This window comes from Euprymna scolopes, chromosome 2 (genome assembly GCF_053919585.1).
Source record: "Euprymna scolopes isolate OS-2025 chromosome 2, ASM5391958v1, whole genome shotgun sequence".
Taxonomy (NCBI): Eukaryota; Metazoa; Mollusca; class Cephalopoda; order Sepiida; family Sepiolidae; genus Euprymna; species Euprymna scolopes.
Genome location: NC_136483.1, coordinates 116,481,876 through 116,507,138, shown reverse-complemented (window position 1 = coordinate 116,507,138; position 25,263 = coordinate 116,481,876). Strand labels below are relative to the sequence as shown.

The 25,263-nt window shown below is 33.8% G+C and overlaps 1 protein-coding gene across 19 annotated transcripts in view; it reads right to left on the bottom strand.

Annotated features, from left to right (window-relative positions):
* The window catches only part of LOC145294584 (calcium-dependent secretion activator 1-like), a 649,478-nt gene that overhangs the window by 221,788 nt on the left and 402,427 nt on the right, over nucleotides 1-25,263 (bottom strand). For 8 of the 19 annotated variants that reach the window (XM_080141411.1, XM_080141392.1, XM_080141393.1 and 5 more), the window contains exons 16-17: nucleotides 23,924-23,941; nucleotides 864-896 (exon numbers count right to left, since the gene is read on the bottom strand). The exons of 6 other annotated variants lie outside the window; for them this stretch is intronic. In XM_080141411.1, coding sequence (XP_079997537.1) covers nucleotides 864-896; nucleotides 23,924-23,941 — 51 coding nt within the window. The remainder of the gene's footprint in view (nucleotides 1-863; nucleotides 897-23,923; nucleotides 23,942-25,263) is intronic. 5 more of the 19 variants (XM_080141397.1, XM_080141401.1, XM_080141405.1 and 2 more) reach the window with 2 other exon arrangements.

The following is a 25,263-nucleotide window of genomic DNA, read 5'->3' as shown; positions in this document are numbered from 1 at the left end:
TTTATTGAAATCAAAAATACAATTGCATAAAATACTGAAACAAACTTTTTAAAAGTGCTATCAAAAAATTGAGTTACAAAATTAAATCCAGCATAGTGCAAGTGTTTTTGAAAAATCAAGAATACAATTGCATAGAGTACTAAAACAAATTTTCTAAAAATCCAATAAAAAAAAAGAGTTGAATTACAAAATTAAATTCACCATAACAAGTCAACTATTTTAATCATTTGTTAACTGTTGAAAAAATAGAATAAATTAGTTCGTGTATGACTTGGAAATTTGAAAGGAATTTGGAAGCATTCAACCTGTCGAATGAAAAGTAATTTCAAACATTCCCAGTATTAAAAAATTGAAAGTTTTATGTAACTTTGATTAGGAGTAAAGTGTAGTAACTGTTTTGTTCTAGTTCAGTGAAGAAGAAATCCGTTTAGACTGAAGCAATTTTAATTTTTCTCCTAATTCAGAGTGCATCTTTTTGGGAACTGGATTTGCCACCACATTGAAAACCGACTACTGTAAATAAGGACTCCCAAGCAATGCCGGGCAGGTGCAACTAATAATACTATTACTAATAGCTAACAATTGCTGACTTGTTCTCTATAATGTAAGGATCTATAATTCAAAAGTAATTTTTAAGCGTTTTTTTTTTAAACTGGTGAATGAAAAGTAATTTTTAACTTGAATTGAAGGCAAAAGTCAAGCATTATGGTTCATTTGTGTTTATGAACAAAAGGGATAAACATGAATTTTTGCAAGCATTCCTGTCATAACAAAGACCAAAAAAGACCAAGTGATAACGATAATAACTAAAAAAGGGCAACCACACACAAAGATAGTGTCGGAGTGGGGGTTAAGTAACCTACCGCCAGTAACAGCTCCTGAGGCTGCTGCAGCAGCTGCAGAGAGGAAAGAAAATAGAAAAAGAAAACATGGATTTAAGTGAAAAGATAAAACGATGAGAAATTTAAAAACAGGCAAACATTTTAATCACACAAATCATATTGATTTCACTCTTTTTTTTTTTTTATCATTTGCTGTTTTTATTTTTTATTTTTATTTTTTTTTTGCTCCAACTTTTATGTCACACATGTTGTTTATCCTAACACCTGCTTTGCAGCAGTTGTCATTTTTCAACTGTGACAAATATGTTTCAGGAAAATGTTTTTATAATTCCTGATGTGTGAATATGTCATTATGTTTGAGCATTATCTACAATTGATATAAAATGCATTTTTTTAAATTATTATTACTACTACTACTATTACTACTACTACTACTACTACTACTACTACTAGCAAGACCTGTGGAAATTCCACAGCGGCATCTTTCATATGCTGCTGGGCATTGTGGACGTTCAGCGATATTGTTGTAGTTCTTGTGTTAAAACTGTTAAAGTAATCCCATTAATGTAGTGTAGTTTGGTTATTACAGTTTATCTCCAATATCCTTATAGGAGCCTGTGACATATTTCCCTTGTATGGATGCCCGGCACAAACGGAAACCCCATGATATCATTATACCATCTTTAGACAGAACAGATATGACCCTTGGATCCTAGCCAAAAGACGGAAGCAAAAAGAAGGTATATTTTAGTTTCACGTATGGCTCAAAAGCGACATCATTTTTTTTTACATTGCATCTTTCGTGATTGGGATATCCTATTTATTAAAAAAGATGGTAGAAGGTGATGACATACTATAAACATTAGATTAGCATATCTATGTTCATAGTATGTTAGCACCTTCTATTCTCCTTTTTAATAAAAACGATCTCCCGATCAAATAATTTATAATCTAGAAACCATGACATACGTACGTACATATGTTAAAGGTATTATTATTATTATTATTTGCAAAAAACTGCTCCCTCTGACAAAAGAACATATACTATATTGCCTCCTAAAAGGTGGAGGTAATGCCTGGGGAAATGGTTACACACTATATAAAATCTGCTTTTGGCCATGGAAGAATTTCAACCTTTTGCCTTGCCATATAAATGCCAAACGTAGCTTTTTACCTCTTAAATTAAAATTTTTAAAAATCTATTTAAGCTTCCTAAACATCAATAATTCTTCTACAAACGATAATATCCACACTGTAAGGTTTTTTCCAGCAGAAATTTCAACCTAATTCTTGAAAGAACTATCAGCCTATACGATCTGAATACTCCAAGTCTACAGATGTACATACCAACAATAGATTTATGGATTGTACCAAGTTTCGACCAACGTCACTGATTGGATCTTGTTACTGTCTAAATACATCTTCATACTTGGACATCAATTTGAATATATTACTTTGCATTTGTATATAAAAGGTGCCTTCAATAAGTTTGCAGACTTTTCTTCATATGGCATTTTTATTGATATTACATACATGAAACTCTACTCTGCTTCCAAGTAACCTCCTCCGGCTACAATGCACTTTTTGTAGCATTCCAACACCTAGAAAGCCCCATCTTAAGTCCTCTTATGTGAGCATGTCAATGACCCTTGTCACAGCCTCTTTCATCTCCTCAATTGTCTCATAATGACAGCCTCTAAGATTTTTTAGAATAACCAAAAATCACCAAGAGAAAACTCTCGGTGAAGGGAAGGGTACAGAACTGTCTCGATACCCATCTTGGTTAAACAGTTAAATCCTCTCTGAGAACCATTGGGACAAGCTTTGTGTAATTGTCTTGATAGAGACACGACAGTTCCCATCAATGAAATTCTTTATTTGGCCAATCAACTCTGGTGTTCTGACATCCTTACCCCTCCTACACCTATCATCTACTCTCACAGACTCCTTGCTTTCCTTGAATCTCTTATGCCACTCAAAAACTGATGCCCAAATTATGCAAGATGATCCAACAGCTGTTTGAAGCATTCCATATGTTTTTGTGACATTTTTTCCAAGTTTAAAACAGAATTTGATTGTATATCATTCTCATAAAGTGTCCTCACATCCTGATTAAATTTTTGAAACTATTCAGACTATCCTTTCACGTGTAATCACCTTTTTCTTCACCATATTCCCTCTGCTTCACTTTTTGTTATCAAGTAAGATCTTTGACTTACTTGTAGTTTCATCAAATACTTTTGTATGCAAAATCTGATCTTGCATTTTGCTAATTCCTACCCTTGGATGAAAAGGAAAGTATTTCTTTAAAACTCCGCGGATTAAGGACTATCCACTTATCAAGTGTTTCCTTTTCAGATTAAATATATTTTTAACTCTTTTTCAAAGTGTTTTTTTAACATGTTTTATTAACTAGAACATATGTATTTATTGTATATGTGGCAATATTTATGTGTAATAATAAGAGTTAATGCCTAGGAAGAGAGTTACATTGAGGTCTAGTTTCTTCTGTTGAAAGCAACTATTTATAAAGTCATCTGACGAGAACTTCTTGTTTTAACCAACCATCTGTCTAAAACATTAGCACGTCCAGTGTCGCGATCATGTAAATTTGTTCATATTAATAATCTTGCTCTTCTTTTAATAAGCACTCTTAATAACCTTGGTAAATTCATTAGGTGTCACTCTTGAATACTTTAAACATGGTATATATATATATATATATATATATATATATATATATATATATATATATATATATATATATATATGAATGGAAATGTATAAAAAAATATACGAAAAGTATAACAGTTTATAACTTTTCTTTATTCGTTTTCAATTGGTGACGTGCAGGAATACAAAATAATATTATGAAAAAAAAATTAAAAATCTTTTAATATATATACATATATATATATATATATATTTTACCTGGGGATCACCACTTATCAAGACCCGGAAGCCATTCAGGGATAAGGGTTATTTTGTGTACAATAATCAATGGGATAATATCGTAGTAATAGTTGGTATTGGAGATTTAATAAAGCGTCTTACTTAAGGGGGCGATTAATCAGGAATTTGTTTATGTTGGACTTGAAGACATCCAAGTTGTAGTCAGGTGGGAAACAGGCAAACAGAAGAGAATTCCACAGGCATGCACTTCTCAGAAAGAAGCTATGTTCATGGAATCTATGTTTTGATTTAGGCACCGATAAAGAGTGGGGGAAATTACTGACAGTGGTTTTAGCTAAATGGGTGTTTATCATGAAGGATTGGTGAGGGGGAGACCAGAGATTGGAGCTCGGACGAGCACTTGCAATGGAAATAACGATAAAATAAAGACAGACTCGCAAAGTCTTTTCTGTGGGAGAGAGGTTGCAGGGAAGAGAAGAGAGCATCCCCCACCAAGCCACAAAGTCTATTTTGTACTTTGCCAAGGCAGGATATGCTGTTTTTATAAGCTCCAGCCCAGATGTGGCAGCAGTACTCCATCTTTGGATGTACTTGGCTTTTATACAGATAGAGAATTGCATTAGTAGTGAGATATCTTCTGGAGTAGTAGAAGGATCTCACCATTTTCCCAGCGGCCCGGGTAACAGACTTGATATACATGTTCCATTTCAGATCAGGAGTAAAGGTCAAACCTAGAAGCTTGTCAAAACATAAAGCCTCCCCAAGACGAGAGCCATCCATTTCAATTGATACTAGATGAGGAACAGAGCGTTGATGATGTAAAATTAGGAGCTTGGTTTTAGATGCATTGAAAGTAACCAGCCATCTCTTCCCCCACTGAACTACGCACTCAAGATCAGAGGAGAGAGAATCAGAGAGATCTTTGTCATTTACAGCCTTTGATGTGTTGCCGTAGATGGTCATGTCATCAGCATAGATGTCAACGAATGATTTAAGTATGTGTTTTGGGAGATCATTGATGTAGATCAGGAAGAGAGTTGGGCCCAGGATGGACCCCTGGGGGACTCCAGCATTAATACTGTGGGCCTCTGATTGCTGCCCATCAACCACTACTCTTATGAACCTATCAGAGAGAAATGATTTAATTATTGAGAACACATTTCCACCATAGCTGGAAATCTTGTGAAGTAGGCCCTTATGCCATACCTTATCGAAGGCCTTTGATATGTCAAGAACAATTGCCCTAGAAAGGAAGCCTTTTTCAAGAGATTCACTAATCCTATGGGATATAACTGTTAGCACATCAGCTGTAGATCTAGCAGAACGGAAACCATATTGCATGTCACTAAGGAGGTTATTTCTGCTGAGGTGGTTGACTACTTCTTTATTTAATATAGATTCCAGTAACTTACTCATGACACACAAGAGACTTATTGGTCTGTACTGAGAGGGAGATGACTTATCACCTGAATTCTTAAATACAGGGCATACTGACAAGGTTTTCCAGGGTGTTGGAAAGCACTTCTCCTTAAGGCAATGCTTAAAGAGTTTTGTAAGTATGGAGGCAAGTTCTGGTCAAAGCTTTTTCAACACTATAATTGGAACGCCGTTTGGGCCAGTTGCTTTACTGAAATCAAGGTTCTTGATTAGCTTGGTGACCTCATGCACAGATATTTGTGTTTTGGATAGTGTGTTGTCTGTTATAGGAGGAAATACGGGGTGTTGATGACCTTCGTCACAGAGGGTAGAGTTAGCTGCAAAGTTCTTGCTGAATAGTTTGACCTTGTCTGATGCTGATGAGATGATGGTTGGGATAGAACGCATGCTTCTGTTCAGGATCCTGTTTGCTATTTGCCAAAACTGGTGGGAACCAAGCCACTGTTCAGCTACTTTGGATTTGACGGGCTGAGCATACAGCTCTCTTGCATTTTTTATTACTCTTTTACAGTGGTTGCTGGCAGTCCTGAAAGCAGCTTTAGTCTCAGTACATCTATTACGTTGGTAGCTATGGAAAAAGTGAATCGGTCTATGCCTACAATTAACCATTCGGTCAGGTCTGATACTATAGAGGACATATCCTTTTTAAACATGGAACACAGAGGTAGATCAGATATGAATGTACGGTAGCTATCCCAGTCAGCTATAGAGTATCGATATACATTACAGTGGAGAGGTACATTGTATTTCATTTTTATCTTAACTGATACAACTGTGTGGTCGGAGGATCCCAGGGGAGATAGAACGGAACATGAACATAGCTCAGGGGAAGTTGTGAGAAAAAGGTCTAGAAGGCTTGCATACTAACCAGTAGTATCGGCCACATGGGTGGGTTCGTGAACAATCTGAGTGAGGTCATAGGCAATGGCAAAATCATGACAGAACCTCTCCTCTTCATCTGTCTTATTTGAGTGGGTCAGCCATTCCATATTCTGGACATTAAAGTCACCGCAAATGTGAATGTTAGCCGAAGGATGAGCAGACAGGATGAGGTCAATTTTCTCAGATATACTCTTAAAGACAGAAACCCCGCTGTTGTGGGGGCGATAGAGGGCAAATATGAATGCGGTGGTGTAATCAAGTGCAACCCAGAAGCACATATAAGGTAAATTAAGGTCTTCTCTGGAGATATCTCTACCACACGTAGGTGCATATTCCATGTCCATGGCGATCTTAGGCGTCAGATTTAGTAGTTTTATTATGAACTCATCTAGGGAAGTGGTTGGCCCTATGCCAGTTTTGCTTAGAAAGAGTAAGTCCGGTTTCGTCTCCTGTAATTGGGTTTCAACCTCTGGAAGGTTGGAACGTAAACCCCTGATGTTGGAGAAGGAGACATGGTAGTAGGGGTCTATGTTGAAGGATGGGGTTCTAGGTCTATGGATTCTCTCATCGAAGATGATGAATAAGGGTTCAGTATGCAAGCAGCTCCCAAGCTCTGTGACATCACATGCATAATTACAATTCTACAATCATCCGGCATATTCCTCCGCAGATGGTGAACTTGCATATGCTTGTCGGTCAAAGATGCCTTCTTGAGTGAACAGATAACATTGCTTTGCTGCATGCTTGAAATCACATACATATTCTTTTAGTGGATTTTTCTAGTGCTTTGCCTTCATATTTGCATGAAGGGTGTCCTTATGATGAAGGCAGTAATGTTCAAATTCTCTAGTCCCTAGAAAACACATCTTCCTTCATTCACTGTGATCCCTTGCCACACTCTCGCAAGAGCTCAGAGAAATTCCACAATGCTTCAGGTTGTCTTTTAGTTTATCCTTGTAACAAAGGAGTGGATGCCCTATTAGGCAGAAAGAATTTGTCAGTTGGATATAAAAAAGTTGTTTAGGAACTCTTGAGTCATCCATTCTCAACAATTCACATCTCCAGTAATTCACTATTTAGAACATGATCCTGCCATCCAACATTGCAAATAGAATGCAGACATCTCATATGCAAAGAATCAAGTTGATTTATATGCTTGCAATACAAGGTCGACATTTCGGCATCATACACAGGAGTAGGCAGAACAACATATTTGTATAGGTTAATCATTTACTTGAAACGTACTTGATTTGTTTATACCAATCGTAATGGATTAAAAATCTTTCTCATAAATAAAGCTTTTTATAATGAGAAAAGAAATTTTTTTAGATCGAAATTTAAAAAAAAGTCCAACTCAATTAATACCATTTCATTGAATTCCAGAGCATATCCATAGTATGAGCATAATCTTCAAAACAAGAAGGAGCGGAAGAGTCTGTCGGTTACACGAACCATGTAAGTTGTCCAAAATGGTGGTTTTATGAGTATGTGACTAAATATGCAGCAATAACATAATTTTGCAGACTTGTTAGTTGCAATACAAAATAATATTGTAATGGATACCTTTTGAAAAGTAATAAATGCCAACTGAGAAAACTTGATATTTGGAACGTGGAGAATTATTATATTACACTATATACACTCTGGAACCCAATAAAAAGCCATTAATTGAGCTTGGACTTTTTCAATATATATATATATATATATATATATATATATATATATATATATATATATAAAAGATGCAGTGTTTACCTGATATAAGCAATGGTAAACTTCAATCTAATATAAATACCAGTATCTATATATAGATATTTTAATCCCAACCAAATAAAAAAAGCTCAATACACAATAGAGAGTAGAGCTTATTATAAGAGAAAGAAAATTAAAACTATAAGTTGAAATTTACAATCAAATTTATTGTTTGACTGAATACTCCAAGAAACAATTTACAAAGTCCTTATTCCGTGAAGTTTCAAAGAATGAAGCTTGCATGAAGATTCTTTCAAGGTAATCCACTAGGCGAAAATAATTCTTTAGAAAGAATCAAATCCAAATTTAAATCTAGTTGCATATAATTAGTCCGGTTGGAAAATTTTCAATGCAGCTGAAATTATGTAAATTGTTTTTTCAGATAGTGCAATAGTCCAAAGATAGGCTGATCGCCAGTTGAGTGGATTCGAGAAATAAAATGGACAGAAAAACAATGTGTCATCTCCCATCGTAAGCTGCAATGTTATGCCGTGTTTGTTTTTATTATTTTTTACATTTCCTACTTTTTTTAACTCGTTGTTTTTGAATAAATTTAATTGTAAATTTCAACTTACAGTTTTGATTTCCTTTCTCTTATATATATATAAATATATATATATATATATAATTATACATTAAAGATCTGCATGTATTTTAAATATATGTGTGTTTGACAATATAAATAGAAACAACAACTACATGCAGTTTTATACATAAATAACCATGTACATGAGAGTAGGTTGATTTTCAACTGCTAAAAACTGCTCGTAAGCGCAAGCATTTCATCATAAGCAACATACTGCACAAATGATTTAATTACTCATGCACCAAATTATGTAAATGCCACAAGTAAAAAAGAAATAAGAACAATAACAACATTAAGGGGTGTAATTGTAGGATAAATAAATGACTGTATGTCGTAGAGCAATTGCAACTATATAATGTTTTATATAAGGCAAATGGTTTCTTGAATAAGGTCAGCAATAACATGGAAACATATGCTGGAATTGCAACCAGTAATTGGAAATCACATTACTATAACCAGACTCTTTCTCAAAACCCATCAAGCAGCAAAATCTCACCCATTCACTATAGAGATCCCGAGATACCAAAAATCTTTTTACACTAATAGTTTCTTTCCTCAAATTGCTTCTCTAAAATTCCCTCTCTTATACTTGTTTCCCCAACAGTACCATTTAAAATTTTAATGTAATGTGAACAAACATCTTACTGTATAGCTCTCAACTTATGATTAGGGCTAGGACAACAGCATATTCTTTTTTTTTACTCTTGAGTGTGTATCCATTGATATCTTATATGCTTTTATACAGAGTGATGTGATTCTCGGTTGTCTAACTGTGTCGGATATATACTAGAGAGTTGTCTAACTGTGTCGAATATATGCTAGAGAGTCAAAACAATAACAATATTCTATTGTCATAGATCTACTTATGATACACCTAATTTACAGTAGTCCCTTACGTCTCGGTGGTAATATGGCTTATTTCAGGTGAAAAAAATGATTCTGTCAAAATACTATTAGTTAGAAACTAATTAATAATTGTAAACCTATAATTTCCTGGTGAATCCTATTTTACCCAATAATCCTAACAGTATCAATAAAAGACATAACCTGTGTCTGGAGGAAAAGGTTAGAATTTTGAAATATGAATGCAATGTATTAAACCAAAGGAATTAATTCATTTTGCGATGTTGACAAAGAAATAAATTCAAAATAACAGATCAGTTATTAAATTTAAATAAATTAAAATTGTACATTTGTTTGAATCTGATCATAAAAATTCATACATACAAAATAGGATTAAACTTAGTTTTTTTTATAGCGCAAATGTGGTTCTATGTAGTGTATACATGTGTGTGTATGTGTGTTATATATAAGTATCTATTTACTGCAAAGATCCTTATATTGCTTTTATATAAAATAATAAAATAGTGTTTACTTTTCCCCTGTAATAAGCTACCATTTTTAAAAATATTTCAGAGTTTGTTTTTTGATTTGTTCCACTTAATAATATATGTTTCTCCCACTTCACTCCATATTCATTTGGTTGTTTATCTCTCTCTCAATATATATATATATATATATATATATATATATATATATATATATATAAAAATAAAAGACTAGGACTAGTATTTCTCGCCAGCTTACATGTCACCTGTTTACCCTTAACAGCTTCATCTATGCACATCTAAAAACACAACACCTCCCAAAATGAATTTAGAAATATATTAATAAAAAATATCGCTATTCTAGCCATCTCATATTATAAGCTGCGACTCCCCATCATATAAGCCCTACTCATTTGCATAAACAAACCGACCATCAATCAGGCTCAATATGAAGGAGAGGGTACGCTTAAGTGCTTTTAAATGATTTCAATCAACTTTCTCAATAAATTCACTGAGCACAATTTTTTCATTCATCACTCGCCTGAAGACGACTCCTGGAAGTCGAAAGCATTTGTGCTATAGCTAATTTATTCTTACACTCGAACAGAATATTCGAAAATTGTCCCACCAAATGAAAAAGATGGATCGCAAGAGAAACAAACAAGAATTATCCCTGCTGTTCAATGAAACATGCACACACACACACAAACATACACACACACATATACACACACACACACACACACACGAGTTAAATAAGTTCAAATGTATTGAACTAAAAAACAATATTCTTTTCAAAAGTGCTCAATACATAGGTAGAACTTTTATAAGAAAAGTTATATAAACATCAAAAAAGGGCCCATGTGAATTGATCTACATTTCAACATAAACTGTCTTATCAGATTGAACCCTAACGAGATGGTTGATGTTGAAACATTGATTCATTCAGATAGGGCCTTTTCTGATGTTCATATTTTTTTTACTAGCTGTACCCAGCATTGTCTGGGAATCTTTCACTTTAGTTTTAGCTTCGCTCATTGATACAGACCATTTTATTTCCTCTAAGAAAATATTTATATTTTTGGAAAGATAATTCAGTGAAGAAATATATGTTATTAAAAATGTTTTTTTTCAATAAAATCGATAAGACATCTTACAAAAGTTTGAACAAAATTTATAAATAATTAACGGAGGAGTTATACCACCTTCATTTCATTTTGATAATCTTTTAAAATATTCCAAAGAAACTGAAATTTTGGTAATAATTATTAATTTGTCTCTTGTTGGTAAGTTTCAAATTTCATAAAAATAAAAATATTTAAATCGTTAAAAAGAGATGCATGTTAAAAATTTGAGGCTTAAACACTCCATCTGCGAGTGTGTCTCAGAATTCTTTGAAGAAACTGAAATTTTGTTTAATTTTTGTTGAAATTTCATACAAATATGAGATATCTGAATTTTCAAGAAGAGCACCCTGTTATGCACCCTTACAAACCCTTTAAAATATGCAGATGAAATTGAAGTTATGGGAATATTTATCTCTAATACCTTCTTCTTTTCTATTTATTTAACAGTACTTTCCTTTGTTCGGGGCTCAAATGTTTTCTCATATTGAGCTCACTCTCCAGTCCTCACAATTCAGTGGGACAACTTTCTCCAGATTTTACCCTGTGTAGTCTTTTTTAATCATTTGCTTCCAAGTTTTCTCTTGGCTTAACAACGTTCCTTCGATTTAAGGCATCTATGCTTCCACAGTGGTATTTGAGCATACCAGTATAACAGATTCATCATAAAGATAACCTCTGCTGGTTAAATGTAGTGTTTTTACTCAGTAAATCCTCTGACCTAATGTGTCAGGTTGGATCAGATTTCACATTGTAGATGAATGGAATCATGAATAATTGGAAATATATGAACTTTCAAAGAGGGGGGAATCGTCACTTTTATAACTTCTCATAATCGTCAAAATGTGCAAAATCCAGGCTAAAACATCTCAGTATCCTGCAGCTCACAAACATGTTATTAGTTTTTGTTAGAATATCAACTGCTGAAAACTGACATGTGGACACACGGATATTTTTTACATACATACATGATGATTGCGACTTCTTGTCAGATGAGTGCCATTTCCCCGGTCACTGAGCGTCCATGTGTCCGATGATGACTTTTTAGTCTAGCGAATTGCATACCCTCAAGCAGACATGGCATCGATGGTAATCATTGGTTTGGATAAAACCAACAGCAATGGGACTTTTATTTTTAATTTTCTTCCTTTGATGATTGTAACGCTGGGTATGGGGCAGCCAAACCAGCTGCCAACATTGCCCTGCTTTTTATTGAAACCAACCGAGAGCTCTTTTTAGTATCCTCGCTGTTCCCTTAAGTGCAATTGTCTGGATCACTTTTGCACTTGGTTCACCAGGAATATTAGTTAGGTAGGACTTCAGCTTCTTCTTCATAAGCCCTGTGGCACGTATAATAACTGGTATGATTGATATCTCCTTTTCTTTTCATATCATACATGAAACCTTTATATTTGGTCTGTTTCTCTCTTTCAGCTCTGTTCAGACCTCCATCATTAGGAACACTCACTTCAACTAAGGTTGCCACTCTTTCTGACTTATTCCATATAACTATGACAGGTTTCACAGCAGTATTTTCAAGGTAGGTGGCTGTAGGGATTACATGGTCATAATGTATGGTATATAAGTCATTTCCAACTGTTCTTTCAGGTTGATGTTCCCAGGACTTGCTGCTACACTGGATGTTTAATTATTGTGCACTTTCACATGATTAACAAGACCTTCCCTGGACAACAGAGCCTGATCATACACCTCACAGATCCATATGTCTCCATGATGACTATAAATACCCATGGTAAGAGTGCCTGCGTGTGAATTTTTTTTTTTTTGTGGCAAGAGTTGAACAATCTCTAACCACACCTCTCCTGAGTCAACATTGTTGAATATCAGTGGCAAGTGGAGGTTCAGGACGACTGGAAACAATGCCAAGATAAGTGGAAAGCACTTACAGCACCTAGAATTCCCAACTGCTTACCCATCTGGTACTAGCCAGGCTCAATGTTGCTTAACTGGTGATCTGACGAAAACCAGTGTGTCAGCGTGATTATGCCATACATACATACATACATACATACATATATGGTATTAAAAAAAAGTTAACAATTTTTCCCTTGTGGTTACTATCGTTTTTTGGGGGGAGTGATTTCTTTCTGGAACAATTTTTAATTAACCTACAATTAGTAAGGTTGTTTTATTTTTACTCTATAACTTTAAAAGAATTTTATTTCCTCTGCCACCTTTGGTCCTTTTCAAAAACATTTTTTTAAATTCTTTTATGAATTTATGTGAGTCCCTGATAAGCTGTCTGGTCTACCTACACCATTCAACGAAACACGTGTAAGACGTACCATATATCAAATAAAATGATATAAATGTGATTTAAATATACTTGTGGCATTTAAACTGTTTACAAATTATACTTATATGTATCTCCCCAAAAACTCTGGCCTTGATGGAGGAGAGACTAAAACTTGCTGCTATAGTTTCAAATGATCTGAAATAGCAGCAAGGGGAGACTTGATTCCAAATATTTCTCATATGTTATATCTCTCCTCTTTTGGAAATACGGTATGATTATGAATATCTCCAGGATCAAATAAGCCTTATACACCGTGAAATTTACTTTACATATGAAAACCAAAGAGTGGAGATATAACATATGAGAAATATTTGGAATCAAGTTTCTCCTTGATACTATTTCAGATCATTTGAAACCATAACAGTAAGTTTTAGTCTCTCCTCCATCAAGGCCAAAGGTTTTGGGGGAAATATCAGATATTTTGCAATTCATATGCAAAACTAGAAAAACAAACGACTATGATTGAAGTATTGGTAAAGGTGCAGCATGTTCCACCCACAAAAATTTTTTTTTAAATTACCACTATTATAGGTTTTTGAGGGTGCCGAAAACGAAAATAACAGTAAAAATCCCAGGAAACGAGTAGTTTCCAAGATATGAAGAAATTATAGTTTTAAAAAGTGAGGGATCACTTTTCTATATTAAGTTAACATAAATGGCCATAAAGTAGGTGCTCAGTTTACGTTCCAATTAATATAGAAAAATGATTCCCCACTTCTTGAAACAGTAATGTGCGACCTTAAGGGCAAATGTCACATAGCCCACTATACAATTCAGATTATTAGCTTTCCAATAGGCCTTCATTTGTTAAATTCTGATCAGTAGTTGCCAAGATTTAGAACTTATAAAATTGCCTCAAAAAGTGGTATATCTATATATGGATGTATCTATACTTGTAGCCAAATTCAATATTGAAATGCTCATATCTTTGGTTCTATGGGACGAAACTACATGAAAATTTGCAAGCTTTTTGAAGATTATGATACTATTCTATGGTTAAAATTTTATGACAATAAGTAAAAAAGAACTTATATTTTCAAAACAATAAATTATGCCCAAATTTGCTTACATTTCATGGCAAGCAAGCTTTAGTTTTGCTGCATTGGGATGAATTTTGCTTAAGGTTTTTTTTGCTTGGTTGTCTCCCCTGTGGCCTCGACAGGCCACTAATATATATATATATATATATATATATATATATATATATATATATATATATAAGATAGATAGATAGATAGATAGATAGATATAGACGTAAGTAATAGCTTCAATTTCTCAATTCATTATCTATCCCAAATACAAAATCTATGATTAAAAATAAACTAAAGAAGGGAATCAACATTTTCAATAAAACAATTAATTTGGCTTGAGAAAACAAATTAGCTCTGTTTGATAATTACATCCTTTCTGCAATAATTAATTAAATAGAATAATGAAAAGTGTGTGCTTATAAAATTCAATAATTATGGTTTAAAGTTTGTTGGAGATCATCAAAGCATTTCTACAAAGAATAAAAAAAAAAGTTAAGTGAAGGAGATTAGTTTTATAAACACATACATTCATACGATGTGAGTGCCGATGAACATCAGTGCATAGCTGTTCTGAATTCAATAATCAATTCCTTCATCGATAAAAAATGGCTATCTATTCTTAAGAATAACCATCCATCTGTCCTACACATTTAGCAATTAAAATGCAATTTCAATCTTAAGTGTGACAGACCAAAGAAATACCAAATCAGAAGTAAGCATAATAAACCTAGTGATACTTGGATGCATTTCAAAAACATTTTAATGTTCTTTTTCTTTTTTACTAATAGATCTCCACTTATTTAAGGTGAAAAGCCACTCAAGGATAAAAGTTAATGAGAGATGAATAACCTTATGGGAGAATTAAGAATGATTGGTTAGAAGGATCATGATTGTAGGAGCAGTTCATAATGGGAATCTGTTGATATTGGATTTTAAGATAACCATGTTGTAACCTGCAGGGAAGTAGTCCAAAGGAAGGATTCATAAGATGCGTCTATTCAATTTGTATGTTTAGCGATAAGAACACTATTTCAAACTGAAGCCGAACAGACCAACCGACACACCTCCCTCCTACTGACTATGATTAGTTTTATGCATTTATAATGTGTTGATATGCATCTATACATAGAAATTGTGAATTTAATAATCAATTCATTCGCTGATGAAAAAATATCTGACTCTTTGATGCAAAACTTTTGAAGTATCATAAAATTGTAGACAGTAATCTTTAAGAATTTACAGATAATTGATTATTTTTAGACATTCTTTTTCTGATAAATGCGAAAACACACACACACACATATACTAGACTATTTTCCCATTAAAATCGGGTAAAAGTTATAGCCCACTGACTTAGAAGTAATGGTTTATGCCAAATTGATGACTGAATATGATTAAATTTATACCTATTTTTGCATTAAATACCAATCCCTATTAATCTCTAACTGTGTATCAAACAGATACTACAATACTTAGTTTGCTGCATCTTATAACAACACAAATATACATATACAAAGTTAATACAAAATTTCAGCTAGATCGGTGCAGTACTTTCTGATAAAAATGGAAAAGACAGACTAAGATATATATATATATATATATATATATATATATATATATATATAAATTTTTAATAAAATGAAAAAAACATTGTTGCATCAAGAAAGCGTTGGCATGACGGTCAAGCCTGAAGTTTTTCTCATCTTATTTTCTCAGTTACTTTGAGTAGTTTTTATTTTGTAAAAACACTTTAGCCACATACAAACTCATGAGAAATATAATATATATATAAACTAGCAGGCTGCCTGGTGTTGCCCGGTCATAAAATATGCTTAAATATGATATTTTAATTCTCGATTATTATTACCCAGTAGTGAATTCAAAAGGTTTTAAAAAATGATTCTAGTGCCATCAGCTGGAACTGAAACTAAAACATTTAGCACTCCATCCATAGTTATTTGGATAAAAAGCCCAACAATCAAGCAAGTTCAAGCTAAAAAATGTATACGTACACATGCTCAGAAGTTTCTTGACTCCTGCTAAGATTAACTGTTCTTTATTTTCTACTTTGACCCCTTTAACAGCTATTTTTACAAACAAATTGAAAGTATTTCTGCGGTCTAACTACCCAACCAAATTGAAATATTTCCGCGGTCCAAATACCCTATATATCAAATTTCAAGTCTGTAGACAAATATTCAGAAAGAACTTTGGATAGACATTTCACACACACAGTCACTTATATATATATATATATATATATATATATATATATATATATATATATATTCAACGTGTTATTGCCGAAATAGTGCTTAATTTGATTTGTAGAGTTTGTGAAAATCGAACCTCTAGATTACGTTATTTACACATGAGCTGCTGGCACTATATGTCCAAAATTGTATTTAAATTATAAATGTCAAAAATTTTAAATTAATCTTTAGAGTCCAGTACCTTGTTATAAAGTAGGTTTGAAAAATAACCTCAGCTTCTTCAGATCTGCCAAATATGTAAGTACGCGACTGTTTGAAGGATACCCAACAGATTAATCTCTAAATGAATAATAAACTTGCAAACATCACTCACTATGAAAGAAAAGCTGGAGAAATGCTGATTTTGTTTGTTTTTATGAGGAAAAGATGCAAATTTGGTGACAATTTTCAATTAATCAATAAAATATTGAGATTTATTAATATTATTTGCATCCATCACCAAACCGAAAGTGGCAAAGGTTTAAATTAAGGCTAGCTAATCGAAAAGATGAGATGACTTTTGAAAATATTGGTGAGAAAAGCCACCACTCCTTGTAAAAAAGTGCCCAGTTGAAGGTGAAGGAATTAATTTGGTGACAATTTTCACAAGGATTAATCAATAAAATATTGAGATTTATTAATATTACTAGCCTGGGTGCCCGGCGCTGCCTGCGTGTTTGGAGGTGTGCGTTGAACAAAAAAAAAAGTGGTAGTAGGCAGGCAGGCTCGAACCTGTACCGCAAAGAAGGAAAAGAATGTGAAAAAAAAAAAAAAGTGACATCTTTGCCGTTGCATCCATCACCAAACCAGAAGTGGCAAAGGTTTAAATTAAGGCTAGTCAATTGACAAGAGGAGATGACTTTTGAAAATATTGGCGAGAAAAGCGACCCTTCTTTGTAAGGAAGTGCCCAGTTGAGGGTGAAGGAATTAATGTTTTTAGCCAATTTTTCGATATTTGTCGTCTAAAGGGTTTAAGCTTCAAAACGATACCGATCTTGTGAAAATCCGTCGCCTCTGCCAAAAGTTTTAGGACAAACATACAAACATACATACATAAAGGGTCTCTTTACTATGATCAGGAGAGAATGATAATGCCCGCTCAAGATCAGGGCTCGATGACGAATGCTTTTAAAAAGATGAGTGGTCTCAGCAATAACAAGTGTAGGTTCTGCCACACAAAAGGAGAGAGTGTGAGCCACCTGTCATCCAGTTGTAAAGTCCTGTTGGAGGACGGCTACTATACAATGTGACAAAATGAAGTGTGTAAATATCTCCACTGAAAAATCTATAAAAACTTGAATATCCAATGTAGTAGCAAATATTGGAAACACATACCAGAAAGAACAGTTGGAAATAAGTCATACACCATCCACTATGACTACAGAATTCCTACAACTACGTGCCTAGAAAATGGGGCTATTAAGCCTGATATAATGATATGGGACAAGAAGGAGAAAGTGGCAACCCTAGTTGAAGTAAGTGTCCCTAATGATGCTGGCCTTAACAGAGCTGAGAGGAGGAAAATAAAATACCAAGGATTTATGTACGACATGAAAAGAAACTAGAATCTTAAGAAGGTATCAATCATACCAGTTATCATAAGAGCAACCAGGCTAATGAAAAAGAATTTCAAAAACTATCTGGCGAATATACCTGGTGAACCAAGTGCAAGACAAATACAAACAATAGCACTTAAAGGAATGGTTAGAATCTTAAAAAGATCTCTTGGTTGGAGTAACTAAACTAATGGGAGAATTTTTGGCATCTGGTAAAATGCCCCATCTCCAGCAAAAACAAAGTGATAAGAAAATTAAAACATACATATATTTAAATAAACAAGTGGGATTTATATTATAGATTACTAGCAGGATACCCTGATGTTGCCCAGGATTGCATAATGATCAAATGTTTCACACTCCCATATTTTCATTGTCATCGAAATCGATGAAATATCCCCTTTTTCAATCAAATTGATGGATTGCCTGCTCTAATTGTAGAACCATCGTGATGCACTTGGAGGAAGCCACATGCCTCTCACAATGACTTAGTCCATATTATATTATAGTCTACATTGCACTGTAGAGAACCTACTGTTGATTTTATAAAATTATTTTTTATAATATAATAGCTTGAATTAAAGTTTAAAATGCAAAAATCAAGTATCATGCTTCAATTATGCTCTAAACAGAAACATTCATCTCAAAAGCACCTCTGTCGTATCAAAGAACCTACTGTGGATTTTATATGCCTGGCATTAGATTGTGCAGTGATAATGGCTTAAATTTAAATTTAAAATGAAAAAGTCAAGTATCATTGCAAAAGTTCCTTTTATATGATAGTAGAAATTTGGATTATTCCGACACATCTTAAACGTTATTCTCAAAAACGTTTCAGCCGATGTAACTTCCAAACTCGCAAATTTTTATGTCGAGCTTGAGAATTTGTATGGAATTTCAAACAGAATCCTTTATTTAATCTACGAGGATAGCTTTCTCTCATTTAATCAGCCATGAGTCTTAAGTAATTCATAATTGTATTCTTAGTATCATCCGTACCAAAGATTAAACTTTCAAACTCCAGAAGACTGTCATTTAGAACAGATTATTACTTAGCATTTCCTACTGGTTACGTGACAGGTCTTTGCAGATTGTGAAACATAAGATTAAAGATTGCATTAATTAGCGAACAACTCTCATCTTTAATCTGGTGCAAACAAATTTCTATATTGTTATTCAAATATCAACAATGTTTTCAAACTGTGAATATTTTCATTATCTCAAAAATACACAGCCATTTTCTCTATAAAACACTACTATCCATGAGAAGGATCTCTCTAAATAGAAGGATTATTAAAAAAAGGAGAGAAAAATAGCTATATTTGAGGATATATTTATTCCAAAAGCTTATGTGTCTTTAAAGTAAATAAATAATTTATTTAAAAAAAAAACAAAAAAACATTATTTGGCTTTCATAAATTTCTAAATTGTTATTCAAATATTAACAATATTTTTAAACTATGAATATTTTCATTACCTCAAAAACACACACGACCACATGTTATACAAGGTGCTTATTTTAGAGGTGGCGAACTTTAAATTGACAGGTTTATTTTCTTTAATTTGACACTACCAGACCTTGTTTTGCTGATTAAGATTTTTTTGTTTTTTGTTTTTTCTATTGTACTGCCCTAACTAAAAAGTAACAGTTGTTTTTCTTTAATTATAATAGAAAAGAACCCAAATTTTTAATAGTTTAAAATCAGACTAAAAAAACTACTGATTCTAGCTCATTGGTTTTACTCGGCGATCAACTACTGACAACTGTTGCACGGTGTGACAGACATACAAACATTTCTGCTTTATATAATAAGTAATACATCAAAATGGAAAAATGTATGATATGCCATGCAAAAAAAAAAACGTGAACAATATGAAAACAACATCAAAACAAGAAAAAAAGTCAGAATTTTTAGATGCGGATTAATAATTTGGATTATTCTATTAAAAATAAATGAAATAAAATAACTAAACAATAGTTATTATAAAATATGTATAGAGAGAAAGATAGTAATAGGTAGTAAATCCTGCTTTAACTGTCTTAAGTGGTTCTTTATAAGAGTTTTGTCATGAGAATTTCTTTCCATGAAGTATGTTAGCAAAGTAAGTGCCACTTAATTTTAAAAAGAGAAAAAAAAAAGCACCTTATGTTTCTAAATTTTTGAGATGAGGATTGATAATTTGAATTATTTAGACTACTGTTCTCATCTTTAGTGTTATTTTCACAATGTTTCGGTCAATACAACTTCTAGCCTTCTTCAGTATCTTGTTAAACCCAGGAATCTTTTTTGTCGGGCTAAGGAATCTGCACAGAATTTTGAACAGAGCCCTATTTAATTCATGGGGTAACATGCTCTCATTCCTTTAGCCATGACCCAGCAGAAATCTTGAATAATTCGGAATAGTATTCTGAGTATCGCCCATAATGAGGATTGAACCTTCCAGAAAAGTGTTACTTAAAACTAAATTCCCCCTAGTACTTTATCCGTTATGCCATGAGTTCTTGTGAACAATTCTAGTATAAATTTTGAAAGCTTTAAATCTATTTTTATTTTTAGATGTACAATCTTAATACTTATTACTATAGATTATGATTTTATATATATATATATATATATATATATATATATATATATATATATATATAAAATTATAAAATTCAAATGACCTTGTAACGAGTGATGTACCTATTTACAATGCTTCCCCACGGGACAGAGTTATACACCAGGGTCGTTTTTTAACGTGGAGAAAAGGTACAAAAATAAAAATTGTCTCAGTCGTGAAGGATTTCTCCCCCACTGAAAGAGAACAAGAAATGGAAGTGCCGCATCTGAAGAACAGATGGTATTTATTTTCTCCCCCACCGAGCAAATTAGGCACAAGGCCGATTTTTAATGTGAGGAGTGAAGGGAGGGGGAAGGGAAAAAGGGGACCAGCTCCCGAGAGGTGGGAAATGGGAGCTGGTTAATGGTCAGGCATGTGGGGTTGCCCCCACATCTGGTCTTTGCTAGTCATAGCTAGTCATAGCTTGCAGTATCTGCCGGAACAGATGGTATTTATTTGCTCCCCCACCGAGCAAATTAGGCACAAGGCCGATTTTTAATGTGAGGAGTGAAGGGGAAATGGGGACCAACTCCCCGGGGAGTAGGGGAGCTGGATAGTGACAATTGGTATGAAGGGTAGCCCCTACATTGACCAAGGTATTATATGTGGGGTCGCCCCCACATATGGTCTTTGCTTGCAGTATCTGCCGGAACAGATGGTATTTATTTGCTCCCCCACCGAGCAAATTAGGCACAAGGCCGATTTTTAATGTGAGGAGTGAAGGGAGGGGGAAGGGAAAAAGGGGACCAGCTCCCGAGAGGTGGGAAATGGGAGCTGGTTAAAGGTCAGGCATGTGGGGTTGCCCCCACATCTGGTCTTTGCTAGTCATAGCTAGTCATAGCTAGTCATAGCTTGCAGTATCTGTCGGAACAGATGGTATTTATTTGCTCCCCCACCGAGCAAATTAGGCACAAGGCCGATTTTTAATGTGAGGAGTGAAGGGAGGGGGAAGGGAAAAAGGGGACCAGCTCCCGAGAGGTGGGAAATGGGAGCTGGTTAAAGGTCAGGCATGTGGGGTTGCCCCCACATCTGGTCTTTGCTAGTCATAGCTAGTCATAGCTTGCAGTATCTGTCGGAACAGATGGTGTTTATTTGCTCCCCCACTGAGCAAATTAGGCACAAGGCCGTTTTTAATGTGAGGTAAAAACCAGCTCCCCTAAAAGTAGGCAAAAAGGGGGCACTCTGGTTACCAAAAATAATAATTGTCCCAGTATAGAGGGTTTCCCCTCCATTGACTGGTACAAATCATCTTAAGTGCAGCATCTGCCGGAACAGATGGTGTTTATTTGCTCCCCCACTGAGCAAATTAGGCACAAGGCCGATTTTTAATGTGAGGAGTGAAGGGAGGGGGAAGGGAAAAAGGGGACCAGCTCCCGAGAGGTGGGAAATGGGAGCTGGTTAATGGTCAGGCATGTGGGGTTGCCCCCACATCTGGTCTTTGCTAGTCATAGCTAGTCATAGCTTGCAGTATCTGCCGGAACAGATACTACACTTTGATCTTGTCCCGAAGGCCAAGTTTATGTAACTCACTTTCCGGTTTACCACATCCGGTTGCGCATGTGTGCATAAACATTAACCCATAACAACGTAAACAAATAAACACAAATCGCTTCTTTTGCAGATTTTGACCTGCACACTGAAATATTAACGTTATTATTTTGAAATTATTACTTAACATGGGAAGAGTGGGGGGGTGTTTTGCAACTATTCTTTATTACAACTATACTGTCGTTATTTTCTTACAACTAAACAACTTTAACCCGTTGACAAACATAAGAACAATTGTAGTAAAGCCAAGACCACTACTACTACTACTACTACTACTACTAATACTCTCTATCCGTCCCTTTTCCTTCCTTCCTTCTTTTTTTATTTTTTGTTTACATTTCTAGATACAAAATAGTTGTGTGAGAACGGTGAATTTGTTGACACATTTACTAATCTGTTTCAATATTAGTTTTATTTTATTTTATTTATTTAGGTTTTATTTTTTTGCTTCAGATTTTATTAATTATTTTTTTTAGATTTTAAGTTTCTATAACTTGGTTGAAGGATTCCAATATGGGTTTTTCATTCTTCATTCTTATATTCCTCATTGGTAGGTTCATTTGCATTTTTGCTGCTAAATGACTTTCGTCAGCGTTCGATTTGTAGAAAAATCATGTTTAATTTTCGATTTTTGAGCGATTATTTGGAAAAATAGGTAACATTACACGAATAGGGAGGATTTTTTTTTCATGTTTGAGTGATCCGTCCGTGATTTTTTATTTTAATATACTTTCATAGAAATGTTTCTGTTATGTCAAAAAAAAAACTATTTTCTTTACGTCACAAGTGTCACGCTCATACATGAATGCCATAGCTAACATACTGACCCAACGGGTCACGGTTAGTTTAATATATATATATATATATATATATATAATGTGATTCTTTTGGATTTTTACTTGTGGATACAGAACGTTAACAAACTTTTCTGGGATTTTACCATTAGCCTACTCTTCACCCGACCATCCATTCACGTGAAATAATTCCCCCCCCCCATTCTCTCTGCTTCACTATTGTTTAACTTTTACCAAGTAAGCTCTATGGCTTACTTGTAGATTCATTAAATACTTTGCAAACAAAATCCAATTCCGCATTTTGCTAATTCCTACCCTCTGATGAGAAGGAAAGAATTATTTTGGAAACTCTGCGGATTAAGGACAATCCACTTAATTTATGTTTCCTTTTTGAAAATTAAAGATGTTTTTAACTCTTTTTAAAGTGTTTTAACATGTTTATTAATTATTTGTTCTTATATATATATATATATATATATATATATATATATAAGAATCCTAGTCAAATGAAATTAAAAACAGTTAGAATTTGTCAGTTACTTATCCCTTATTTCACTTTGTGTTGTGTTATGTAGAATTATTTATTCATTATAACTGCATTTCATTTTTTTTAAATCACTTACTGTTAATCTCTTTCATAAAAAAATTTCAGTCATAAATGATCAAAAAATCAATCAAAAACATTGCGTTTAGAAAATATTCAATGAAGAGAAATATGTTGATGTCTTTAAATTTGAGCATCAAGGCCAGTTTTCTTTCCTCTTCCTACTCTCCATCTTTTTCTCTTTTTATTCTCTTCCTCCTATTTCATTCTGGGAATGTGTAACAAACATAAACATTGCTGAGGAATGAGTGCAGACTCTGACAATAATGATATGCATTCAAAAACAAAAATAAAAAGCAAACAACAGTAAACAAAATACAACAAACATGGCATCATGATATGTGAATCCATACCCGCTGCTCGTTCTTGAGCTGTAAAAACAAACAAAATATTACTTGGATATTTTTGCAGTTTAATGCCAAAATGAAAACACTTTAAGGCTATGCAGGTTCAAAGTTGTAACAATGTATTAGTTAATTCAGTATTATGTGGGAACATGCAGATATATTTATATTCATGAAACAAAGCCAAAAACGATAATATGAAGGTCATTCCAAAAGTAGAGCCTCCTATTTTTTTTCTTAAACCTAAAAATTTGAAGCGTTACAAAGACGTGATATTAAGATGATCGATTTTTTGTACTCTATAGTCACCACCATTCTCAATGCACTTTTGCCAGGAATCCAATTATGCACCTATGCTTCTGATGCACGCCTATGACAGGGATTGCTTTCTTAGAGTCTTACACCGTTAATACCTGCAACAGAGAGATGAAACTTTCAGTTCATGAATGCATACGTTTAGACATAATTACAATGTAATTTGCAATCTCTTCTGATTCATTAGGGCGGAATAAAATAGGAAGCATTACATTCGGCATGTCCCTTGTGAAATGTTAATTGGTTTGTGCTATTATTATATTTATTTTAACGATGTCTTTTATTTCAAATTTAACAGGTTATGGACCTAGTACTCTTTACCTGTATGCCATTTTAATTAAATCAGGCTTTTTATGATATTTATTATTAATATAACTGATTTCGGTTCGAAAACTGATATGATTATAAAGCAATATATATCTATCGGATGGACAGTCTTCAAGTAGGTCTCAACAATTTTACAAAACTTAAGGATCCCATCATATGCAAGAGATGCGGGATGCAACACACACGTCTAACTTCTACCGTTGTATGGCTGCTAGACATGATCAATGATGAAACATGGAAACAACATGATCCTGGTTGCATCAAATCAGATGAAGAAAATTGGCAATCTCATTGTCAAGATTTTGATGAGAAATTGTGTTACACAAAAAGGTCTCGCCTTTGATGTTGATGGCCCATAGCCATGTAGTAGGCCGTTTAAGATATGGAAAGGATCAGCTGATAATGACCTTATTGTAGTGGATGACATAAATGACAACAGACAGGACATGTTTGATGGCATTCACAAAACATTTAAGTTCATGATGAGATATAAAGATAATTTCAATTTTCACAGGTTATGGATCTTGTATGCTTCTATTAGTGATGGGACAATCCCAATATTTTTCCCGATTCCAATACAATTACCGATTTTGTTTTTAATACCTGAATCTGATGCAATGACTGATTCTGATCCTTTTAAAGTCTCTAAATATTTAAATGTAGGGTTGTTGTTTTCGAATAATTTTTTGGAGATTACAGTAAAAAAT